At 44.8% G+C, this 19,069-nt stretch overlaps 4 protein-coding genes across 4 annotated transcripts in view; 2 read left to right on the forward strand and 2 right to left on the reverse strand.

The window, feature by feature from the left end:
* The first annotated feature begins 163 nt into the window (after nucleotides 1-163).
* On the forward strand, nucleotides 164-3,429 carry tomm20b (translocase of outer mitochondrial membrane 20b). Its single transcript, XM_070922813.1, has 5 exons — nucleotides 164-377; nucleotides 1,500-1,546; nucleotides 2,171-2,252; nucleotides 2,375-2,517; nucleotides 2,784-3,429. Exons 1-5 carry the CDS (start codon nucleotides 254-256, stop codon nucleotides 2,826-2,828), a joined length of 441 nt encoding a protein of 146 aa, XP_070778914.1. The 5' UTR covers nucleotides 164-253; the 3' UTR covers nucleotides 2,829-3,429.
* Nucleotides 3,430-3,986: 557 nt separating this feature from the next.
* On the reverse strand, nucleotides 3,987-9,516 carry rbm34 (RNA binding motif protein 34). The gene is made up of 11 exons (XM_070922685.1): nucleotides 9,335-9,516; nucleotides 8,640-8,796; nucleotides 8,221-8,345; nucleotides 7,773-7,986; nucleotides 6,857-6,916; nucleotides 6,130-6,173; nucleotides 5,933-6,016; nucleotides 5,778-5,841; nucleotides 5,648-5,690; nucleotides 5,458-5,576; nucleotides 3,987-4,731 (listed from the first exon to the last, which is right to left on the reverse strand). The coding sequence occupies exons 1-11, from the start codon at nucleotides 9,355-9,357 to the stop codon at nucleotides 4,342-4,344; spliced, it is 1,323 nt and encodes a 440-aa protein (XP_070778786.1). The 5' UTR covers nucleotides 9,358-9,516; the 3' UTR covers nucleotides 3,987-4,341.
* Nucleotides 9,517-9,784: 268 nt separating this feature from the next.
* On the forward strand, nucleotides 9,785-15,578 carry tbce (tubulin folding cofactor E). Its single transcript, XM_070922567.1, has 17 exons — nucleotides 9,785-9,866; nucleotides 10,030-10,153; nucleotides 10,639-10,723; nucleotides 10,976-11,140; nucleotides 11,520-11,605; nucleotides 11,796-11,895; nucleotides 11,985-12,087; nucleotides 12,488-12,564; nucleotides 12,650-12,742; nucleotides 13,132-13,196; nucleotides 13,281-13,345; nucleotides 13,823-13,975; nucleotides 14,073-14,211; nucleotides 14,700-14,768; nucleotides 14,856-14,915; nucleotides 15,018-15,109; nucleotides 15,187-15,578. Exons 2-17 carry the CDS (start codon nucleotides 10,039-10,041, stop codon nucleotides 15,280-15,282), a joined length of 1,563 nt encoding a protein of 520 aa, XP_070778668.1. The 5' UTR covers nucleotides 9,785-9,866; nucleotides 10,030-10,038; the 3' UTR covers nucleotides 15,283-15,578.
* Nucleotides 15,579-18,314: 2,736 nt separating this feature from the next.
* Nucleotides 18,315-19,069, reverse strand: part of LOC139299419 (nidogen-1-like) — a 29,604-nt gene continuing 28,849 nt past the window's right edge. The window contains exon 20 of the mRNA XM_070922325.1: nucleotides 18,315-18,436. Coding sequence (XP_070778426.1) covers nucleotides 18,315-18,436 — 122 coding nt within the window. The remainder of the gene's footprint in view (nucleotides 18,437-19,069) is intronic.

Below are 19,069 nucleotides of genomic sequence, written 5' to 3' on the forward strand. Positions count from 1 at the left end.
AGTATTGTTAATCTTTAAAACATTCCTCAAACACTCCGCCAGTAGCTCGTTTACAGCTTCTTTAACTGTGAAAATATTCTTCACATTTCCAGTCAGGCATTCTACAGATGGCTACAGCTGTCAAACCACGGGGTCCTTCCGGGTCCTTCCTGCCGTGAGCCGCTCCGCCAGTCCCCTGACAAAAACCGACCACCGGAGAAAAAACGGTAAATTAACCCCAAATCCTCCTCACACCGACCGGGTCCCGGCAGTTATGATGGGCGGTAAGACCAGTGCGCTAGCCGCCGGGGTGTGCGGGGCCCTGCTCGTCGGTTACTGCATCTATTTCGACAGGAAAAGACGGAGTGACCCCAACTTCAAGAACAGACTGCGAGAACGTGAGTGTTGACCTCTTCCTCCTCCTCTTCCCCACCTTCATCAGGCCTAGGAGCTCGAATCCGGTCCGGTGTGGTTCGGTTCGGTTCGGTACCCGCTGGTCTCAAATGCTCTGTAGTCCCGGTACAACCCGTTAAGGCTTGTTTGATGAAGCTCTCACGCCGAACTCCGTTCAGTATTCCGACGAGTTAAGGTCCTCTCGTTAACTGACTAGTTAACATACTTACGACTGTCCACAGTCCGCAAGGTCTTCGGATTCATTCGGTTTATAGTCAACCGACCAAGCAGCGGCAGTTAAAGGAGAGCAGCTGCTTTGTTGACCTGCGAGCTTTAAGTGTCAGTTTTTGAACTGAATTTGAAAATAACTCAAGGATACGAGTTTGTTGGGAAAACTAGACATTGTCTGTCTTCACTCACATCATTTCCCCCCAGTCTTCTGAGAGAGGGTCGTAAATGTTAACTGAATTAATGAATTGAACTGAAAATGGATGGCTGCCCCTTTAAAGTATCATAATTTATAGCACTGACTCTGCCTGCAGACTGAAAAAATAATCGGCTTACTGCTAAAGTGGATATGTCATTAAGAAGAGCAAGAAGAGTAAGAAGATGTATGCCGCATTGAAGACATACTCCTATATTGTTAAAATACTTAATTTCATATTCTATCTGATATTCACCTTGTAGATATTAGCAAGGTCATGTTAAACTGACGGATTTTTCAATGGAGTTTGGTGTGACATTGTTATTTTTTGAATCGTATTTATCCCGGGGGGGCTTGCTGTCCTGCCAGCTGGACTTTCAGCCAAATGGAGATTATGGTGTTACTCGGTGAACGGTGACCGTTCAGCCTTTTATCACTGTGGACAGAGGACCAGCAAGCTTCAGAACAAACACACAAGTCTTCTTTTATTCAGAGCGTCCAGTTTCTGAAGGGTTAATGATTTTGTTGAAGCAGTTTCCACTTGTTGAGCTATGTTCTGACTGTCAGAAATTAAACCTTGTCCAGTCAAAGTAGGTGACTCTTAAACAAGAGGAGACTTGTGGCTGATAGTAACGGTTCTGTGTGTATTTATATATATATATACATATATATGGACTCTGACTGTATGTTGTGTTTGTTGCAGGCAGGAGAAAGCAGAAGGCAGCCAAAGAGAGGGCAGGCATGGCAAAGGTGAGCACAGCCTCAGTACACTTCAGCTTGGTGCTAAACACTTAAAATATTTCTCAGTAAGATTTTACTTGATGACATAACGGCCACCAGACAATCCTGCCTCTGAGTTACGTCCTTACCTACAATATTATTGTTGTTGTTATTATCAGTGATGTTTTGTTTTTCTCTTAAAAATCCAGTTCACATTATGTAATAACATTAATACATTATACCAGATAACGAAGTTTGGTTTGAATGTGTAATAATAAATATATATATATGTAATATAGACAGTTTGTTGTTTGATGGCAGTGGGTATAAAGATGTAAAGATTCAAATGAATGAGAATATAACGTCTAGTTTTAGCCACTATTCATCTTTATTTTATAGACGACGTTCAGTGTCTTCTTCTTAGAAAAACGTTATTCTGCCCTGAACTTTGTCTGGCAGCAGAGTGTCCTGCCAGGCAGCTTACGGCCTCCGGCAGCCTCTACCATTTCAGTGGTTGTGTTTAGGTCATAGCAGGTAAGGTTGGTTATCAGGGTTTGTCAATCTCAGGGAGGCACAGTAGTTTGAGTTTGTGTGCAGCCTGAGAGGCAAAAACGAGGGAAACCAAAACGATGCTAAATGTTGTTTGTCCTGCAGCTCCCAGACCTGAAGGACGCTGAGGCGGTGCAGAAGTTCTTCCTGGAGGAGATCCAGCTGGGGGAGGAGCTGCTGGCTCAGGGTAACACCTCCACACAGTTTGATTTTCATTCATAAGATATTATTGGTTCCAGGCGGCAGTGTTCTGTCAAAGTCCTGGTTTCAGTGGAGTCTGAAGGAGGCTTTATGTGTTCGGCTCCACAGGAGACTATGAGAAAGGTGTGGACCACCTGACCAACGCCATCGCGGTGTGTGGTCAGCCTCAGCAGCTCCTGCAGGTGCTGCAGCAGACTCTGCCTCCGCCCGTCTTCCAGATGCTGCTCACCAAACTGCCCAGCATCAGCCAGGTAGACCAAACACTTTGGATCCACATCAGTCCTCCTGTTCAAACTAGTTTTTCTCAAAAGAACTGTGGTTTATTATCCCAAATTACATTTTGCAGAAATAACAGAAGACAAGATTTTAATTTAGACCCCACACCACCCAAACTGGTCCAGAATCAGCCAGATATCCCCCACATGTCCCCCCCCTGGTCCAGAGTTGGCCTCACCATGTCCCCAAGTGGTTTAACTTGATCCAGGCAGCTCCCTGACTTTGTGTTTGTTTTCTGCAGCGTATTGTGAGTGCACAGAGTCTGAGCGAGGACGATATAGAGTGAGAGCATCGAGAGGAAACAACCCCCTCCTCCTCCTCCTCCTCCTCCTCCTCATGTGGACCTCTCCTTCCATTACGACCTGCCAACGCCTCGGCCTCCATCACTCCGGCCGACGTCCATCACTTCTCATCAAGGCGTCCTAAAGGGAATTCGTTTTTTATTCCTGGTTCATCCACGACAGTAGTGTTTGTTTTTCTTACTTAAATTACCCGTTTTGGGGTATGAAGAGTATGTCGATCGTAACGCCCAGAGAAACACAAGCGCCCGTCCCCGTTCCACCATCTTTATCTCGGTACTAATGAAGTGGACTGGGTGTTGTTGAAAACAGTAACAGCTTCTTCCTTCAGGGTGGTGCAGCACACATCCTGACAGCTCCAGTTTACACTGTCAGACGTGTTTGTTGTTATGATATCAGTAGTAGAAAGATACAGGAACAGGAATCTTCTCTCTGCTCGGATGCTTCACAAAGTATTTATTGTTTTGTTATCAGTCGTCTTTCTGTTCGGTCTGGGAAACACTTTTTAAAAAGTGATGAAATGTTTTGTTCATTGTAAAGAGGACGACCCTCTTTAGGAAAAAATAAAAAATGTGACAAAACTACAAAGTTGTCTTTTGAGTTCAGTTTATTTGAAATGTGGTCTTGGCTGGATCAACAGGCTGAAAACCGACTGGCAGCGAACGTTATTACGACAAAGATCTTCTCCGTTAGACGTCGCATTCAGCATCTCTGATGACTTCCTGTCTTCCCTGAAATAAATACTCATTTTGGTTTCCCAGGTGTGATTACAACTTAATGTTCACAGGTTGTTTTAAACGGTTTACTGTAACTCACATGATGTGAACGCAGCATTAATGAAACACTTAACACGATAACACCCATGTCTGAAGCTACAGCCAGGAAACGCTTAGCTTAGCTTAGCGTAAAGACTGGAAGCAGGGGGAAACAGCTAGCCTGGCCTCTGTCTGAAGTTTAAAAATATACCTGCTGATTAACACATGGTCTAGTTAGTTTAATCACAAAGAGAAATGTTAAACACTGGTTTTAGAGGGAGTCCTATGTTAGAACTGAAAACATCTGCAGAGATGAAGCTCAGTGAAACAACACGTGACTCAAATTTGATTTATTGCATTCAAAAACTATTTTTACAAGTTTAGTTGGAAAAGAAGATTTTTCATTCTGCAACGATCATCGTTGTACATCAAGTTCTGACACAAGAAAATAAAAAGTATGTATTTTAACAACAACAACAACAACAGGAACACCAGACGATGTGATCAGCTGGGTCAGAGAGGTCAGATTCAACGTGGCTGGTTTTTAAGCATTTCTTACATTTATTTTGTTCACCTGTTGTAGAAGATAACTAATAAGTTAAAGTTGTCTGGAGAGCGAAAAACTCAGAACCTCCTTAAAAAGTAAACCTGCTGAAGGAAGACGACTCTTCTTCTTCTGGTGTGATAACAGCAGCAGAACCACCGCTGAGTCCTCGAACACTTTATCTCTGCTCCCTCACAGACGTCAGATATGAACGCTCTTCTTCGACTTCACTTTCTTCTTCAGTCCTTTCTTCTTCTTGGTCTTTTTCTTTGGATCCGTCATCTCTCCTTTGAAGGAGGTGGAGCTTTTGGTCGGCCTCTGCTGGTTTCCAGAGAACTTCTTTTGAGACTTGAAACCTCCCTGACCGCCTCCTCTCTCCCACCCGGGGCCCTTTGCGGGGCCCTTTGCGGGGCCCTTCATGGGGCCCTTCATGGGGCCCTTCATGGGGCCCCTGCCGGTCCTCCCTGTGGTTCCTTTGTTGTCAGTTTTACTCCTCTGCTTCTCCTTCTTCACCGACCTCTTCACCCGGATGGACCTGCCCTCCAGTTTGGTGCCGTCCAGTTCCAACGCCAGCTGCACCGAGTCGGCGCTCTGCGTCAGGAAGACAAACCATAAACTCTCACATAAACCAGGTATACCATCGATATCCAGGTTTCAGGTAACAGCCACGTGCAGCGCTAACAAACAGAGAACATTCTCATTACATTATTTACACTTTGTGCGGAGTCTGTCTTATCATCGTCACAGTAAAGCTCGTCTGTCACGACGTTTTTTTATTCATCTTGTCGTGTGAACTCACAAGAAAAAAAACATGGAGACAGTCTGAGTCATTACAGTCAGCCCCAACATGGACAATACTACTCCATTATTATTATTATTATTATTATTATTATTATTATTATTAGACAACAGCTGATTTGGTGGAAATTCTTAAAGGCTGATTCAATTAAATGAAATTCTGTTTCTATAACAACGTGTGTGTGTGTGTGTGTGTGTGTGTGTGTGTGTGTGTCGTTACGATCTAACAAACATGTTGAATCTTTTGTGGAACCTGTTCTGTTAACCTCCATGTTTGCTTGCAGTCTACATTTCTTGGCCCCCGACTGCATGAAACCAACGTCAGGATGTGAATCATGTCTCTTAATTAGTGAGCTTGTCCTCATGCACACAAACAAACAGACCAGGACCCAGACCAACGCTCCGTAACGCTGCTAGAGGTCCAACACCTTGAAATCAGTCAGGTGACTGACTCCGTCTGCCCAGCTTCATTAACTTTAACACAAGCTGAAGAGGAACGCAGGATCTGAGTCGTCGTACCTCAAACAGGACGTAGCCGAATCCTTTTCCCAGTCCGGAGTCCTGGTCTCGTACCAGTCTTACAGCCTCCACTGTGCCGCACTCCTCAAAATGCCGCCGAAAAGCCAGTTCGGTTATCTCTGAAAACACACAGAGCGGGTTACCTTCCAACATTCACAGCCCTCAACGTTAACGCTGCAGAGAGACTCACCGAAGGAAAGATTCCCCACGAACACGGAGCGCTTGTGATCGTGCTGCAACACAAGAACCAAATCTGTTCATTACAAAAACTCATTTCAACAGACTTTAGATTTATCAGATCAACCGATGATGAGACTCACTGACGAGTCGCCCGTCACTCTGTCCACTCGGATGTGAAAGTCTTTCTCGATCTCCATGCCGTTCCTGTCCGGAGACACAAACAGAGGAAACGCTTGTTGACGTCTGAACCACAAAGTGATGCGTGTTTGTGGAAATCAGTGAACGAGTGTCCGACCTCTCCAACGCCTTGGTGACGCACTCCTCGTCTTTAAACACCACGTAGGCGTTCATGCTTTGCCTTTTGGGATGAACTTTGCGTCTGTGAAGTAAAAAGAAGCTCATTTCCACAAAGAGAAGATGACGAAGCCGCACAGAGTTTAACTTCAGAGGACTTTATCAGTTCCAGAAACTCTGAACTCGACATGAACTTACTGAATAGCTGCGACTTTGCGGGACATGGATGGATCCTCTCTGACCTGCAGGGAACAAACGCATCATGTGACGCATGGAGGAGATCATCAGGAGCTGATGGAGCTACAGCTGAATGTATTGAAGTGAATGAGAAAACCCGCAACTCATCTTTCTACAAGAATCCAAAAAGAAAATACTTCCACTAAAATCCAAGAAATTCAAAAGATTCAGAGAGACTTTCACTTGACTAAAGGTTTGAAAACTGATGAAGGGCACAGAAAAATCATTTCAACAGAACCAATCAAGTTCAACTCTGGTGAACTCTCCTTTAGGTGGAGAGCTGGAGAGTAACAACATGGAGGAAGCCATCACAGCTTATTAGCTGTGTCACCATGAGCTAATAGGTTTGCTAAATGACAGTTAGCAGGCTAGCTCGCTCGGACAACTGCTTTTTCCTTCTTCAATAAGTCTTTATTGAAATGATGTCCTGAGAACAAAATAAATATAAAGGCCAGGTTCAGAAACACAGGAAGAAGCTCCGACAGCTATTACGACTAACTAGCTTTAGCATGTAGACTGCCGGCTAACGTTACAGCAGTTCACCAGCTGACCCCGTGAGTCGTGTCTTGTAAAACCAGAATCACGTTGCCACTTTCTGCTGCGAGCGGGTCGTCTCTGTTATCTCGGATTCTTTAACTGAATCTGTTCAGAACCAAACTGGGATGTTTGTGTGTTGTTGTGTCTTTACCACAGAGCGAAACCGGATGGACTCGATGGATCCTTTATCCCTGAAGAGGCTCTGCAGGGTCTGAAACAAACAAGCAGAAGAAACCACCAAGTTCTTCCAACATCTTATCGAACAATCTGTGAATAAACTGTTAACAAATCCGGTTTAAAGTTATAAATACTGTGTTGTAAAGATAAATGTCACACTAGTCCGTCGTCACACATTCATATTTCCAGTGGAGCCTCCGCTCTTAATTGACCCGTTGCCATGGTGAATCAAAGTATCGGAGCTCCATTGACAACCTTTTTTCATTCACCACAAACGTGCAAAACTCAGAGTGAACGTACTTGAACTACTATAGACCAGCTGATCTGATCTCCAGGTTAGTTTGTTAAACCTGCTTCCTGGAACGGGGGTGTTCAGGGGTGTTCAGGGGTGTTTGGTTTGTCTTGTTTGTCTTGATGTTTTCCGTCAGACCCTCATGACTACAGGCGAGTTCAGCTCTCTCTCAGGTCAACTGGCTTAAGGCAGTCAGCCTTATTCGTTCGCTGCAGCTACAGCTGCTCAGACAAACGACGTACAGACAAAATGGTCTTTTTTGCTCGTCTACTTTCATTTCTTCCTGCTGCGACTTGTTGTGCTAATTCTTTTCGGGGGGAGTAATTATTTCTACCTGTGATAAACGACTTCATTAACTGATTACATTTCTGTTGATTAGTTTTCTTGACCAACTAATCAATTAGCGCCAGTCCAAACGCACTCTCTCACACCTGATTCAATCAGACTCCAACAAGAACATCTGAACTCACTAATGCAGTGAAGTCCGTGAGGAGGAGGAGGACTGAGGAGCTCTGTGGTGATCAATCAAAGCAACACTTTGTAATGAAAAACAAGCATTTAAAAGGAATTTATTCAGGAAGCTCTGCTCTCTCGGTACCTTCTTGGTGCAGCCGACGGGCAGGTTGCCCACGAACACCGTCTTCTTCCTCTTTATCGCCTCTTCCTCTTTTATGGCTTTCAGCTTCTGTCTCTTCATCACCCACTGCTCCACATCGTTCCCTCTGCCCGGCTCCGGCACCTTCCTCTTCTTCTTCTTCACGGGCGCCTCCTGCCCTCGCTCGTCCTCGTCTGCGTTCTGCAAACTGCTCTCCCTGAAACCAACGCACGAAGAGGAGGAAGAGGAGGAAGATGAGAGGAAGGGAAGGAAAAATAAATCCAAGGAAGGAAAAAGACTTTCTAACGTTATTAGAATAACTATAATGATAGTATTAGACATTAATTCAAAGAAGAAATAACAGGAGAAATAAAACAGGAAGCGAAGAAAGAAGAAGAAGAACCGACGGGACGGCTCTGAGGATTCATGACTCTGTTTCTAAACTCCTCACCTGTTTTCCAGCTTCTGGTCGGCTTCTGATTTCTCCTTAAGCGTCTTCTTCTTCTGGGCCGGTTGACCTTTGACCTCTGGAGTCTCCTTCTGCTGCTCTGTTTCTTCTGTGCTCTTCTGAACAGGCTGCCATAAAGAAACACAATCAGACACACAGGACAAGCGTTAAAGAACCAACACTGAACTCATCCTACTAACAACACACACACACACTGTAGTTTATCTGGACTCAGTCCCACACACACCGTCCTGCTGCCACAAACACTCACTAGAGCTCCACATGTGGATTCATCCGCCGCTGAAAATAGTCCCCAACAAATGCACTATTTCCTGCTGTTAGTTTGATAAAAACTACAGCGAGCAGCTGTTGGAGGGAACGACTGAGCCTTTTCAACATGAAACCGTCTCTCTGTGATCTACCTTGGGTGCAGGCTGAAACAGAACAGGTGCAGCTGGTGCAGCGTTGCTGAATAAAGCCGACAGCGATCCAGACGCTGCAGATTTCTTCTTGAACAAACTTCCCGACACCTGACCCACCACGTAGTCAGCTGACTGTTGTTCCGGCGACGCCTCGTCACTGAGGACAGAAACGCTGAAGTTAAGAAGATGCAGCGCCCAGACAACGCGACAGAACAGCTGCTCTGAGGTGTTTCATATCCTGATCGCTGGTAAACTGAAGAGGGTTACACTCTAAAGATCATTATGTTTCATCACTGAGAACACAGCACAAGATCACAGGTAAAAACAGATATTCTTCAGGTCACAGACTCTGGCGTGAGAGCAGTTTGAGTCATACAATAAGTGCTTGGAGCCCTGTGGTCACTTGAACATGGAGGTTTACTCTGAAAGTTTAAGAAAATCATCACAAACAGGAGGTCGACAGGACAGCTCGTGTCTGCCTCAGCAGGTGATCCCGCCCGTCCATTTCAACAGCTGTGGCTTGATGAAATAAAAGCTTTTCTGACTTTTGTTTTAGGATATAAACTGAGGGTTGATATGAATGAACAGTTTAATCAGAGTCACTTCGCCCTGCACGCTGTCTGCCGGGCTGCTGCTCAGACTGCGGCCGTTGATTTTCATTCACGTTAACTTGGGAAATAAAGGTGTAAACAAACCTCTGGTGAAGTCTCTTCTTCATGGTTTCTTCCAGCGTCACTCAAATACCGACTTCCGGTTTGTTCTATATGTTGAAACAAGTAGTTTATCAGGTTAATTGCAGCATTTACACGAATTTATACGACTTAAACTCCAATAACATGAGAGTTAGTGCACGTTCACACGTTTTCCTTCCAGCACACAGCCGTCCTACTGTGAATTAGTTCCCAGAGGGAACACGGTCACAGCGGCACAAAGGTTCCTTTTATTTCTTCCTCGTCAATGTTGCTTTGACGCCACCGGAATGAACACTTCAGGTCAGGGATGGAGGGAGTTAGACAGACTCAAAGACAGAGAGCGCAGAAAGACGTGTATATTTAACACAAGACGCATATTTATCAGAAACTGGAAAACGTTTTGTGAGGAAATTAGTGCAACAACGAAATCTGTCGCTTCCGGTGAACCAGAGGCGTCAAATGTTTTGGTTTGGAAGCTAGTTAGCTTAGCTTAGTATCTAAAACACTCCAGCTGCATCTTAAAACGGTCTTACAGGTACGTTTATTGTTGTTTGTTTGTTATTTCACAGGTGTTTTTCACCTTTGGAGGTAATTTGTAGAACACGGTTAGTTAACGTTCTGTTTTAATTAGCTAACTTATACAAAATACAGTTTGACGCACTTAGTCATGTCGCCGTTACCGTTTCTCCCCTCGGAAGGAGGCTTCGATGGGAGTTGACCTGACGGAGCCGGAGGTGCCGGCGGACGCAGCGGGAAGGCGGGTGTCCTGCGACGAGGAGCGGGCCACGGTGCGGTATGTGGGCCCGGTGCCACCGACAGCAGGTAAGACCCGGGGTGTCAGATGGACGACTCACACTCACCCTCCCCGTGATGAGTCCTAACTAGTGTTTTCCAGTAAATCAGTAAAATATCGCCAGACATGTTGTGTGTCTTTGCTAATAAGTGAAGTAGCAGTTGATAAAATGCTATTTTTTTTCATGCAGTTTGGCAAGAGAACACAAGTCTACAGAAGTCACTTTATTTATAAGCACATTTTAAAACCAACACAAGTTGACCAAGTTAACAAGTTGTTGAACAGTTTTAAGGCAAATAAAAACCTCATCATTGATCAGATTGTTCCTGATTTCAGTTTCGAAGACATTAAACAACTTCATTAAATAAAAAAGTGCTGAAAAATACTGTACTGTACTGTACGGTAGCCCAAACCACCATGCCTGCCCCCCCCCCCCACACACACACACACACACACACACACACACACATTGTCGACACTCCAACACAACCAAGTGTTTGTTGTGTGTGTTCAGGGCTGTGGCTCGGCGTGGAGTGGGATAACTCAGAGAGAGGCAAACATGACGGCAGCCACGACGGAGTCCAGTATTTTACATGCAGGTACTTCTCAGCTGTCGCTTTAATACCACATGAAACTATTGTAATATATTAATTATCCACTCGCGTACGCTCCAGTGTTCCTGTGTAGTTCTTTATTGAAAGCTTTTCACGGACAGAAGGTGAGGATCCTCCGGAGGATTTACTGTCTTCGAATGAGAATCAATAGCTCAATCCACACTGAAAGGAATCCTTTAATTTGCAGTTTTATTTGAGAATGTGGTCGGGTTGAAATCGGTACCTCCTCTCTCTCAGACACCCTAAAGGAGGCTCCTTCGTCCGTCCAGCGAAGGTGAGCTTCGGAGTGGACTTCCTGACCGCTGTGCAGCAGGTGTACCAGATCGACTCAGAGGAGGTTCTGAGTGAGGAGATCTCCATCTCCTCCAAGAAGCTCAAGTGGGGGAAAATCAAGGAGCGCAGGTACGATGCTCTTCATCTCCTGACAGCTTGTGTCATCACACTGTACAATCTGAGTCAGAGGCTGGGTCAGGTGTTAATGTCTCCTGGGAGGTTGTCTGACGATTCACACTGCTGCCCTTCTTTACATTCAGACAGCTGCAGACAGAGTGACCTATTATTATATTACAGGTAATTCTATCTGGCCTTTATTAGAAACCAGCTTTTGTTTGTTTTTGTCTGCCAGTATTTGAGACTCTGCCTCTTATTTACATCTGGCTTCAGACAGCCGGTGTGGAGAGAGTTAAATGTGACTGAAGAGGAGGTAACATTATTAAACAGGTCGGACTGTGAGGATCTATTTCCTTTGACTCCACCGTCCTTCTTTCTTTTGTCTCTGCAGTTTTGAGAGTCTTCCATCAGTGTTGCTGAGTCGCTGGGAAGTGAACGGGCCCGGAGCTGACGGAGAAATCAGGAAAACAACGCCGAGTATCTTTTTACAGACCCATCAGGCCTCGTCTGACTTCCTGTTTGTTTTCTTCTCATCGCTGAGGTGATGTGAAGTTGTGTTTCAGACGTTTGATTTCTCACACTGTAAAACTGTCAGTGAAAATGGTGTTTGTCGGTGTTTGTCGGTGAATGTCAGCGTGCTCCGTGACGCCTTAACGGCAGTGATCAGACGTGCAGTGGTTGGACCTGAGTGGGACTCTGCTGTCCTGCTGGGAGGACGTGGCTGCCGTCACCCAGCAGCTGGACAAACTGGAGGGACTGCAGCTCAGGTACAGACTCCTCCTCCTCCAAGGTGTGTGTGTGTGTGTGTGTGTGTGTGTGTGCCGCCCTCCACTGAACTACTGGTTTTATCTTTTAGTAACAACAGGCTGCGTTTGCCGTCCGAGCCGTCTGCTTGGTGCCAGGCGTTCTGCAGCCTGAGAGTCCTCGCCCTCAACAGCTGCGAGCTCACCTGGACACAGGTACACCTACCTGTCTGTACTAAACACCACACACAACTGACGCCTCAGTCTGTGTTCACCTTCACCTGTCCATCATCAGGGTCACCTCTGTCACTGAAGAAAATGATTATAATCAATTATTTTTAAAACTTCCATCACGAACATATAAATATCTTTTTATATTGTTGATACAAACATTTTTCTATAAAAAAAAAAAATCATTTATTATCGTTATTTATTTTAAAGTGTTTTTCTCGTGTTGATAAACGTTTTCTCTTCCTGTAAACTGTCAAAATAAATGTCCACTTTGGTGAACACACTCTGCTTTCCTGTTGGTGTTGAAGAGATCAGTCGGACATGTTTATGTCGTATTTGTGCTCCGTGTTGATGTGTCTCTCGCTCTCTGCTGGTCTCTGGTCAGATCCTGGAGTGCGCCCCCATGTGGCCACAGCTGGAGGATCTGAGTGCAGAAGAAAACAACATCACGGAGCTGCAGAGGTAACGCTGTCCTTCCTGTTTCCTTCGTGCTCATTTATGTGACGCTCCGACTTTGTGTAACTGGTGTGTCTCTGATGTGTTAAAGGCCTGACGGAGTCCTGCTGTCCCTGAAGAGTCTCAGTCTGTCCTCTAATCCTTTAGTGCAGGACAGTGTGCTCAGTATAGCTGCTCTGCCCAGGTACAGCACCCCGCTTCACTGAATTTCATCAGTTTAATATCATATACATCAGATTCAGGGCTGGAAGATTATTTCTGACCAGTTGTGATGAATTAAACTAAAGTTCTATTTTCTACATAGCGTTTGTACCTGATTTCTACATGAAAAGTACAAAGAACAAGTAAACCATATAAAATATAATACAGTATAGTATAATATTTATAATAAATATGGTTTCATATGTAACAATAGATGAATCTGGTGAAAACATGTTTTATTTAACTGGAATTAACACGTTAAAGTTATTCGTGTTGAGTTTGTTCCTGGACCTTGAAACGTGTTTTCTTCTTTAATTTAAATGAACTTTAAAACTGAAGCTCCTGAATAAACTCTGTGCTGTTTGATTGCAGACTGGAGCAGCTGAACTTGTCCAGGACCGGACTGACGGACATTCGATTTGATGATGCAGCTCCTGGTAAAAATTACACAACAACAAGAGAAGTCAACGTGTGATATCACACTGAATGTTGTTTATAAATACTGAATCTTTTCTCTGTAGGATCTCAAACAGCCATGTTCCCAGAACTGAAGACCCTCAACCTGGACCACAACAACATCACTGAGGTCCGTTGGTTTCTGCTCAGATACAAACAGAAAGCAGCAGCTGAAAACAACATATTCAGACATTCAGGCCTTTTGTTGTAATGATGAAGTTTATCCTTTAATAACTGCAGCAGTAACTGTACTGTAACATCCAGCATCTGTGGTGGTTGTGGATGGGTGTGGTCAGAAGTGTTGCCCTGTCGCACCTGTAACCACGCCCTGCAGTGATGTCACAGTGTAATAGAGTACACTGTGACATCACTGCAGCAAGGTGAGAAGTTAAACCTTTGGAGGTCAGAAAAGACCAGGTTTTTAAATTAGAGTCACTTTAATCCAGCTGAGGCTTTGCTGTCATCTGAAGGCTGCATAACATCAGGTGAGCCCACCACAGGTGAGCCCCCCTCCCCCTGATCCCGGGTATCTGCGTCAGACCACAATGACGACGATCTGAAAGGCCTAATGTCAATAAACCCCCCCCCCCCTCTCTCTCCCCCCCAGTGGTGCGTGGTGGACGAGCTGGCGAAGTTGCCCAGTTTGGTTCAGTTTTCGTGTCGTGGCAACCGACTGGTGAGCAGTGATGGAAACCACAGAACAGCCAATCAGCTGCTCATCGCCAAACTGGGACAACTGGTCATCCTGAACAGCTGTGAGGTGAGCTGAACCTGTGTGTGTGTGTGTGTGTGTGTGTGTGTGTGTGCGTGCGTGTGCGTGCGAGCATGTGCTGACCCGTTGCCATGGTTTCCATCAGATCCACCCTGAGGACAGGAGGGGGGCGGAGCTCGACTACATCAAGATGTTTGGAGAGGAGTGGCTGAAGGCAGGAGGGGGGACACAGCCCAGCAGCCAGTTCACCTGTCAGCACCCCCGTTACCTGAGCCTCATCGACAGTAGGTCACGCCCACAACACAGTCAGTAAAGTGTGACTCTGCGCTGACGTCTGGAGGAAGTTATAGGAAACTACAACAACACGCGTTTTCTTCAGTGGTTTTTAGAAAATTCAACCGTTCGTATATTCAGGTTTTCCTTCAGACCTCCAGGACACGTACGAGTGTTTTGGTGAGAGACACTGAATGTAAACAAGCGTCACAGGACACCTTTAAATATTAATAAACACAGGCCAAGTGAATGTCACTCTGTAGAGACGTGATGTGAGGCGTTCAGTGAACCTGACGCTCAGTCGGCTCTAAAGAGAGTTCACAGCACTCAGTGGGTAGTTCAGGGGGCCTGGGAGACTACACATGAATACTCTATTATACACATAGAAGATGCCACTGGCTGTTAAATGCCTTTACATGAATAAAGTTTATTATTATTACTGTTTAGTCCCCTCTGATGATGATGATGATGATGGAGACCATCTTGTCCTGTGTTTCAGAGTACGGAGCTCCAGAGGAAGGCGAGCTGAAGAAGCCGGAGCCGTTTGCTCTGAAAAATCAGCTGTTAAGTTAGTCCCACCTCTTTCTGCTACCTGCTCTCTGATTGGCTAACACATACGGGCCATGAACTGATCTTTGCCTCGTCTCCTCACCAGAGATCATGTTCGTGTTTCCTGACGACGCTGAGCGGAGGCCCGTTGAGAAGAAACTTCCAGGTAAAACGTCCCGGTCTCTTCTGGAGCAGAGACGGGTTAAACACAGTCCTGTGTCTGAAGTCCTGTCCTGTTGAGTTGATCAGTGTGTGGTCTGTTCTGCAGCCTCCATGGTGGTTCAGAAGGTGAAGGGGCTCCTGTACAGACTGCTGAAGGTTCCTGCAGCAGACCTGAAGCTCACCTACACCAGCCCCAAGGTAAGACACGTGGGGCTTTAACAACCAGCGGCCGATCCTTCCTGAACGTGCTGACGTGAAGCTCCTTTCTTTTGTAGATGTTGGGGACAGAGTTTGAGATCGACAGCGACCTGAAGACTCTACAGTTTTACTCCATAGAGGACGGAGACCAGGTGTTGGTCCGCTGGTCCTGATCCGGACCCAGGAGGCCAAGAACCGGCCCGGTCCTCAGCAGAGACAGAACAGAGGCCTCCAGGACTGAACGTCAGCTGCCTCTGTGTCAGACTGAGGACGAAGACACAGACTCACTCTGAGAGGTGGATTTACTTCAGACCGGACCCGTTGACACTTTCAGAAATTGCACATGAAGCAAATCAGCGTTCAGAATAATGATGCAGTTCCTCTTTACTGGTTGAATGTATTGAGCTCAGTCCAGCAGTGAGTGTGTTCAGATAGAGCTGTATATCATCACATTAAACTGTGTAATATATTCTCTGTTTCCAGTCATTTCTAAAACCAGACTTAACTTCTGTTTGCTGAATGAAGCCATGTGATGCAGTCAGAAAGCTCTGCAAAAAGCACGTAAGTGGACGTTGAGTTGATGATATTTAAGATGTGTGTTGCTTCATGGAGTCCGCAAAGCTTTAACAAAGCAACTCGCTCGTTTTGTTTTGGATATTAAAGAATGGTGAAAATCGGATTCTGTCTTCAGAAACGTTTGTTTTCATCTTCAGGTTCAGAGTGAAATAAAACCGTTTAGCTCGGCCAATCACTGCCTGACTCTGCTGTTCCGTTAAACGGTCGGACACAGCAGCCAGAGCACGTCATCATTTTAATACTCCAATTCATCATCATCATCAGATCTTCCTCTGGGGTTTAATAAGTTAATAGATATAATTCACCACCATGCTAGTTCAGCAGAGACGCTAGTTAGGGACGAAAGCAACAGGTTACTCACTTCCTGTTGTTGTTAGTTTGAAACATAACAGACATTTTATGTTAATGAGGTCAAATTTGATCAACTTAAAAACTTTGTCTGGTGTTATTCTGTTTATTAAAAATGTTTTTTTATTGTGAAGCTTCATCACTACGAACCAGCCGTAGTACTGTAGTACTACAGTACTACAGTACTACCCCTGCAGGTACAAGGAGGAGATCTGACATGTTGAGGGTCTCTGTTGGACTCCACTGAACCTGCTGTGAATCCAAGATGGTGTCCTCCAAGAGGACTCCTTTAAACTGCACAGAGACCCTCTGAGACGGAGACCAGAACCAGACTGATTCTGTACATTTAAAAAAGGTTTTTATATTGAGGCTGCTGATGTCTGACGGTCACAACAGACACGCTTCATGTTCCCAGACCTGATGCACCCGAGTTTCACTTGCAGGACGATGAAGTTCTGTCACGTAATCATTGTTTTTACACGTTTCTCCTGCGGCTGTAAAACACATTCCCTCCAGCTCAGGGACGCGAGCGGGCGGCCAGCTTCCTGATAAAAGTCACCAAATTGAATGAAACGGAGGAAAAAAAACACTTCAGAGATCAAATATTCTCCATAAGCAGCTCTGACTTCTGGTTGGAGTCGGACGGATACGTCAGCGCAGATGATTTCATCACAGACGTGATTCAGCTGATCAGTAAACATCAGGAGAGGAGCTGGTTTATAAACGCTCGTGTTACCGTTTGTCCAGCAGAGAGCGCTGAGGAGCTTCATCTGGTTTCTCTCCAACAACACGCAGAGAAACAGATTCACCGAAGTCTTTTTGTGTTCAAATGATTTTTTTCATTAAAATACATTTTCATTCTAGTTTAAAAATGCCACAGTGAACATCCTGAAGATGAAAATCAAATTGAAGTTATACGTCTTTAAAAACAGGACAGGTTTTATTAAAACACTTGTTTCTTTTATTTTAGATGAAAACACCGACTTATATCAGCGGCTGGAACTTATCATCGCTGCAAGTCTTCATTGTGAAAATGATGTTGACATGAGAAGCACATACAGGAGCTACAGACGACATCATCATCATCATCATCATCATCATGTAGGTCTCAGGCTAACATCGGCACCATTAAAAAAATCAGAATATCGTCTGTATATCAGGTAATTATTTACACGTTCGTATAAAAAAGACACGGTGAGTTTTAACACAAATAACAGAATAAATCTTTTTTTAGCCCTCACTAAACTCGTGGTGGTGCCGCTACTGGTCCAACTGGTGCTGGTCCAACTGGTGCAGATGAACCTTCAGTCTGCAGGAAGCCGTAATTTAAACCGGGAGTCATGTATATATACATATATATATATTCCTAACATCAGTCTGTGAGTGGACGAGCAACAGATTCTCCTCCATTTTCCATTTGTCTGTAGTTTCTTCCTACAAATGTCGTCCAGTCTTCACTAAATATATTTGGATTAACTCAAAAATGATGCTTTTGTTTTCTGATATTCTGTTTTCCTGCAGCTGGCCGGATTCTGGCGGCTCTGCTTTAACTCTTGAACTCACTGAGCAGTTAAATCAAACCTCTAGGTGGCGTTACACGATTGTCTGTCACTGTGATTCAGATTTGATGAAGCATTAACCCTTCGATGGTTTCCAGGAGTAACTTCAGTCCCTGACAGCAGGACACCGAGCTAAACATCCCGTCGTGAAATCGTTTTAAACTGCAACATACTGATGAAGTGAAGTTTTTCTGTAGAACAAAAAATGTCATTTTCAGAAACCTTTAAGGCATTTTTTTAAATGTCAAACATTTTCAAGGCTTTTCAAGGCCCTTGGGAACCCTTCCCTCACACATTTGATCATTACAGAAGATTGCTAGAATTCTACCTGATTGTTTTTCGCAGTTATCTTTCAGACCACATCTATAAGAAATCAATAAGAAATACAATAACAACACAGCGTTCACAAGTGTTGGAGGTTCGCCTGCTGTGGGATGAAACTCTTCAACCAGGAGTCAGATTACAAACACGATAAACTACATGTGAATTCCACAGTTACGGGAGGAAAGCCAATGATCTCGCTGGTGGACCTGAAGTGTGACATCATAAATACAGTGAGGTCTGAACAGCTTTCAAGGGCCGAAAAAACACATCGAACTCTAAAACCATCGTAAAAATGTTCAATTCAAGTAAGAAACGTAGAAAACACCAAAATTCAGTTAAGTGTGTTTTGTTTTTTCTCTCCCAGCGGCAGCAGCAGTGTCATCGTCGCTCTGCAGACCTCACAGGTTCCTCTCCTCGCATCGGCCGGCGGCGTCGTCGTCCGGGCAGCGGCAGGTGAACCCGCCGAGCCGCGGCAGGCAGAGGTGAGAACAGCCGCCGTTGTTGGAGCAGTAGTTATAGGCTAACGGGGGAGACAAGGGCACAATGTCAGCAAGTCTGTCAGACTGTCGGAAAGCTACAGACCGCCGTCAGCCTGACGGGGTTAAATAAAGCTTTAGTTCAAAAATATAAATAAATAATAATAATCGTGTCTAAAAAAAAGTTCATGTCCTTCACACAACAAACGATTCATTCTCAGAATAATGAATGTCGGTTACCGTCATGCTAACTGAGCGCATGTTAGCATGCTAACAAACCAGCGTGCTAAATGTTAGCATGGAGGAGCTTCGACAGTTAAGTCGATAAAGTCAAATAATAATCTAAAACTATTTTGATATTTGATTAATTTTTCGGGCAAAAGGCCAAATATTTATTGGTTCCTGGTTCTCAGATGTGAGCTGAACGAGACCTTTTACTTTTATATATTTTATAAACCAAACGGTGAATCGAGAAAATCATCTGCAGATTTATCGATTATGACAATAGTCCCACGAGACCTGCGAGGACACATTTGATTTCTGTGATTCAGTAACTGTTTACTCTGGAGCTACGTCAGGTAACCTCAGCTGGTGTCTCCGTAGCATCCAGCCTCGCGTTAACTGCTCAGCCCTTCCTGATACTGTAGTCATGTAGCACACGATGACAGGTGTTAATG

Source organism: Enoplosus armatus, chromosome 2 (assembly GCF_043641665.1).
Source record: "Enoplosus armatus isolate fEnoArm2 chromosome 2, fEnoArm2.hap1, whole genome shotgun sequence".
NCBI classification, from domain to species: domain Eukaryota; kingdom Metazoa; phylum Chordata; class Actinopteri; order Centrarchiformes; family Enoplosidae; genus Enoplosus; species Enoplosus armatus.

Bases quoted from the DNA above. Each gene is read 5' to 3' on its own strand.
- tomm20b (XM_070922813.1), top strand. From the start codon at position 254: ATGATGGGCGGTAAGACCAGTGCGCTAGCCGCCGGGGTGTGCGGGGCC. The intron at 1,547-2,170 runs GTGAGCACAGCC...TTTGTCCTGCAG, and splicing joins AGAGGGCAGGCATGGCAAAG to CTCCCAGACCTGAAGGACGC. The intron at 2,518-2,783 runs GTAGACCAAACA...TGTTTTCTGCAG, and splicing joins AACTGCCCAGCATCAGCCAG to CGTATTGTGAGTGCACAGAG.
- tbce (XM_070922567.1), top strand. From the start codon at position 10,039: ATGGGAGTTGACCTGACGGAGCCGGAGGTGCCGGCGGACGCAGCGGGA. The intron at 14,212-14,699 runs GTAGGTCACGCC...CCTGTGTTTCAG, and splicing joins TTACCTGAGCCTCATCGACA to AGTACGGAGCTCCAGAGGAA. The intron at 14,916-15,017 runs GTAAAACGTCCC...TCTGTTCTGCAG, and splicing joins CGTTGAGAAGAAACTTCCAG to CCTCCATGGTGGTTCAGAAG.
- rbm34 (XM_070922685.1), bottom strand. From the start codon at position 9,357: ATGAAGAAGAGACTTCACCAGAG. The intron at 8,797-9,334 runs GTTTGTTTACAC...TTCTGTCCTCAG, and splicing joins AAGAAGAGACTTCACCAGAG to TGACGAGGCGTCGCCGGAAC. The intron at 6,174-6,856 runs GTAAAGACACAA...TGTTCCCTGCAG, and splicing joins CCATCCGGTTTCGCTCTGTG to GTCAGAGAGGATCCATCCAT.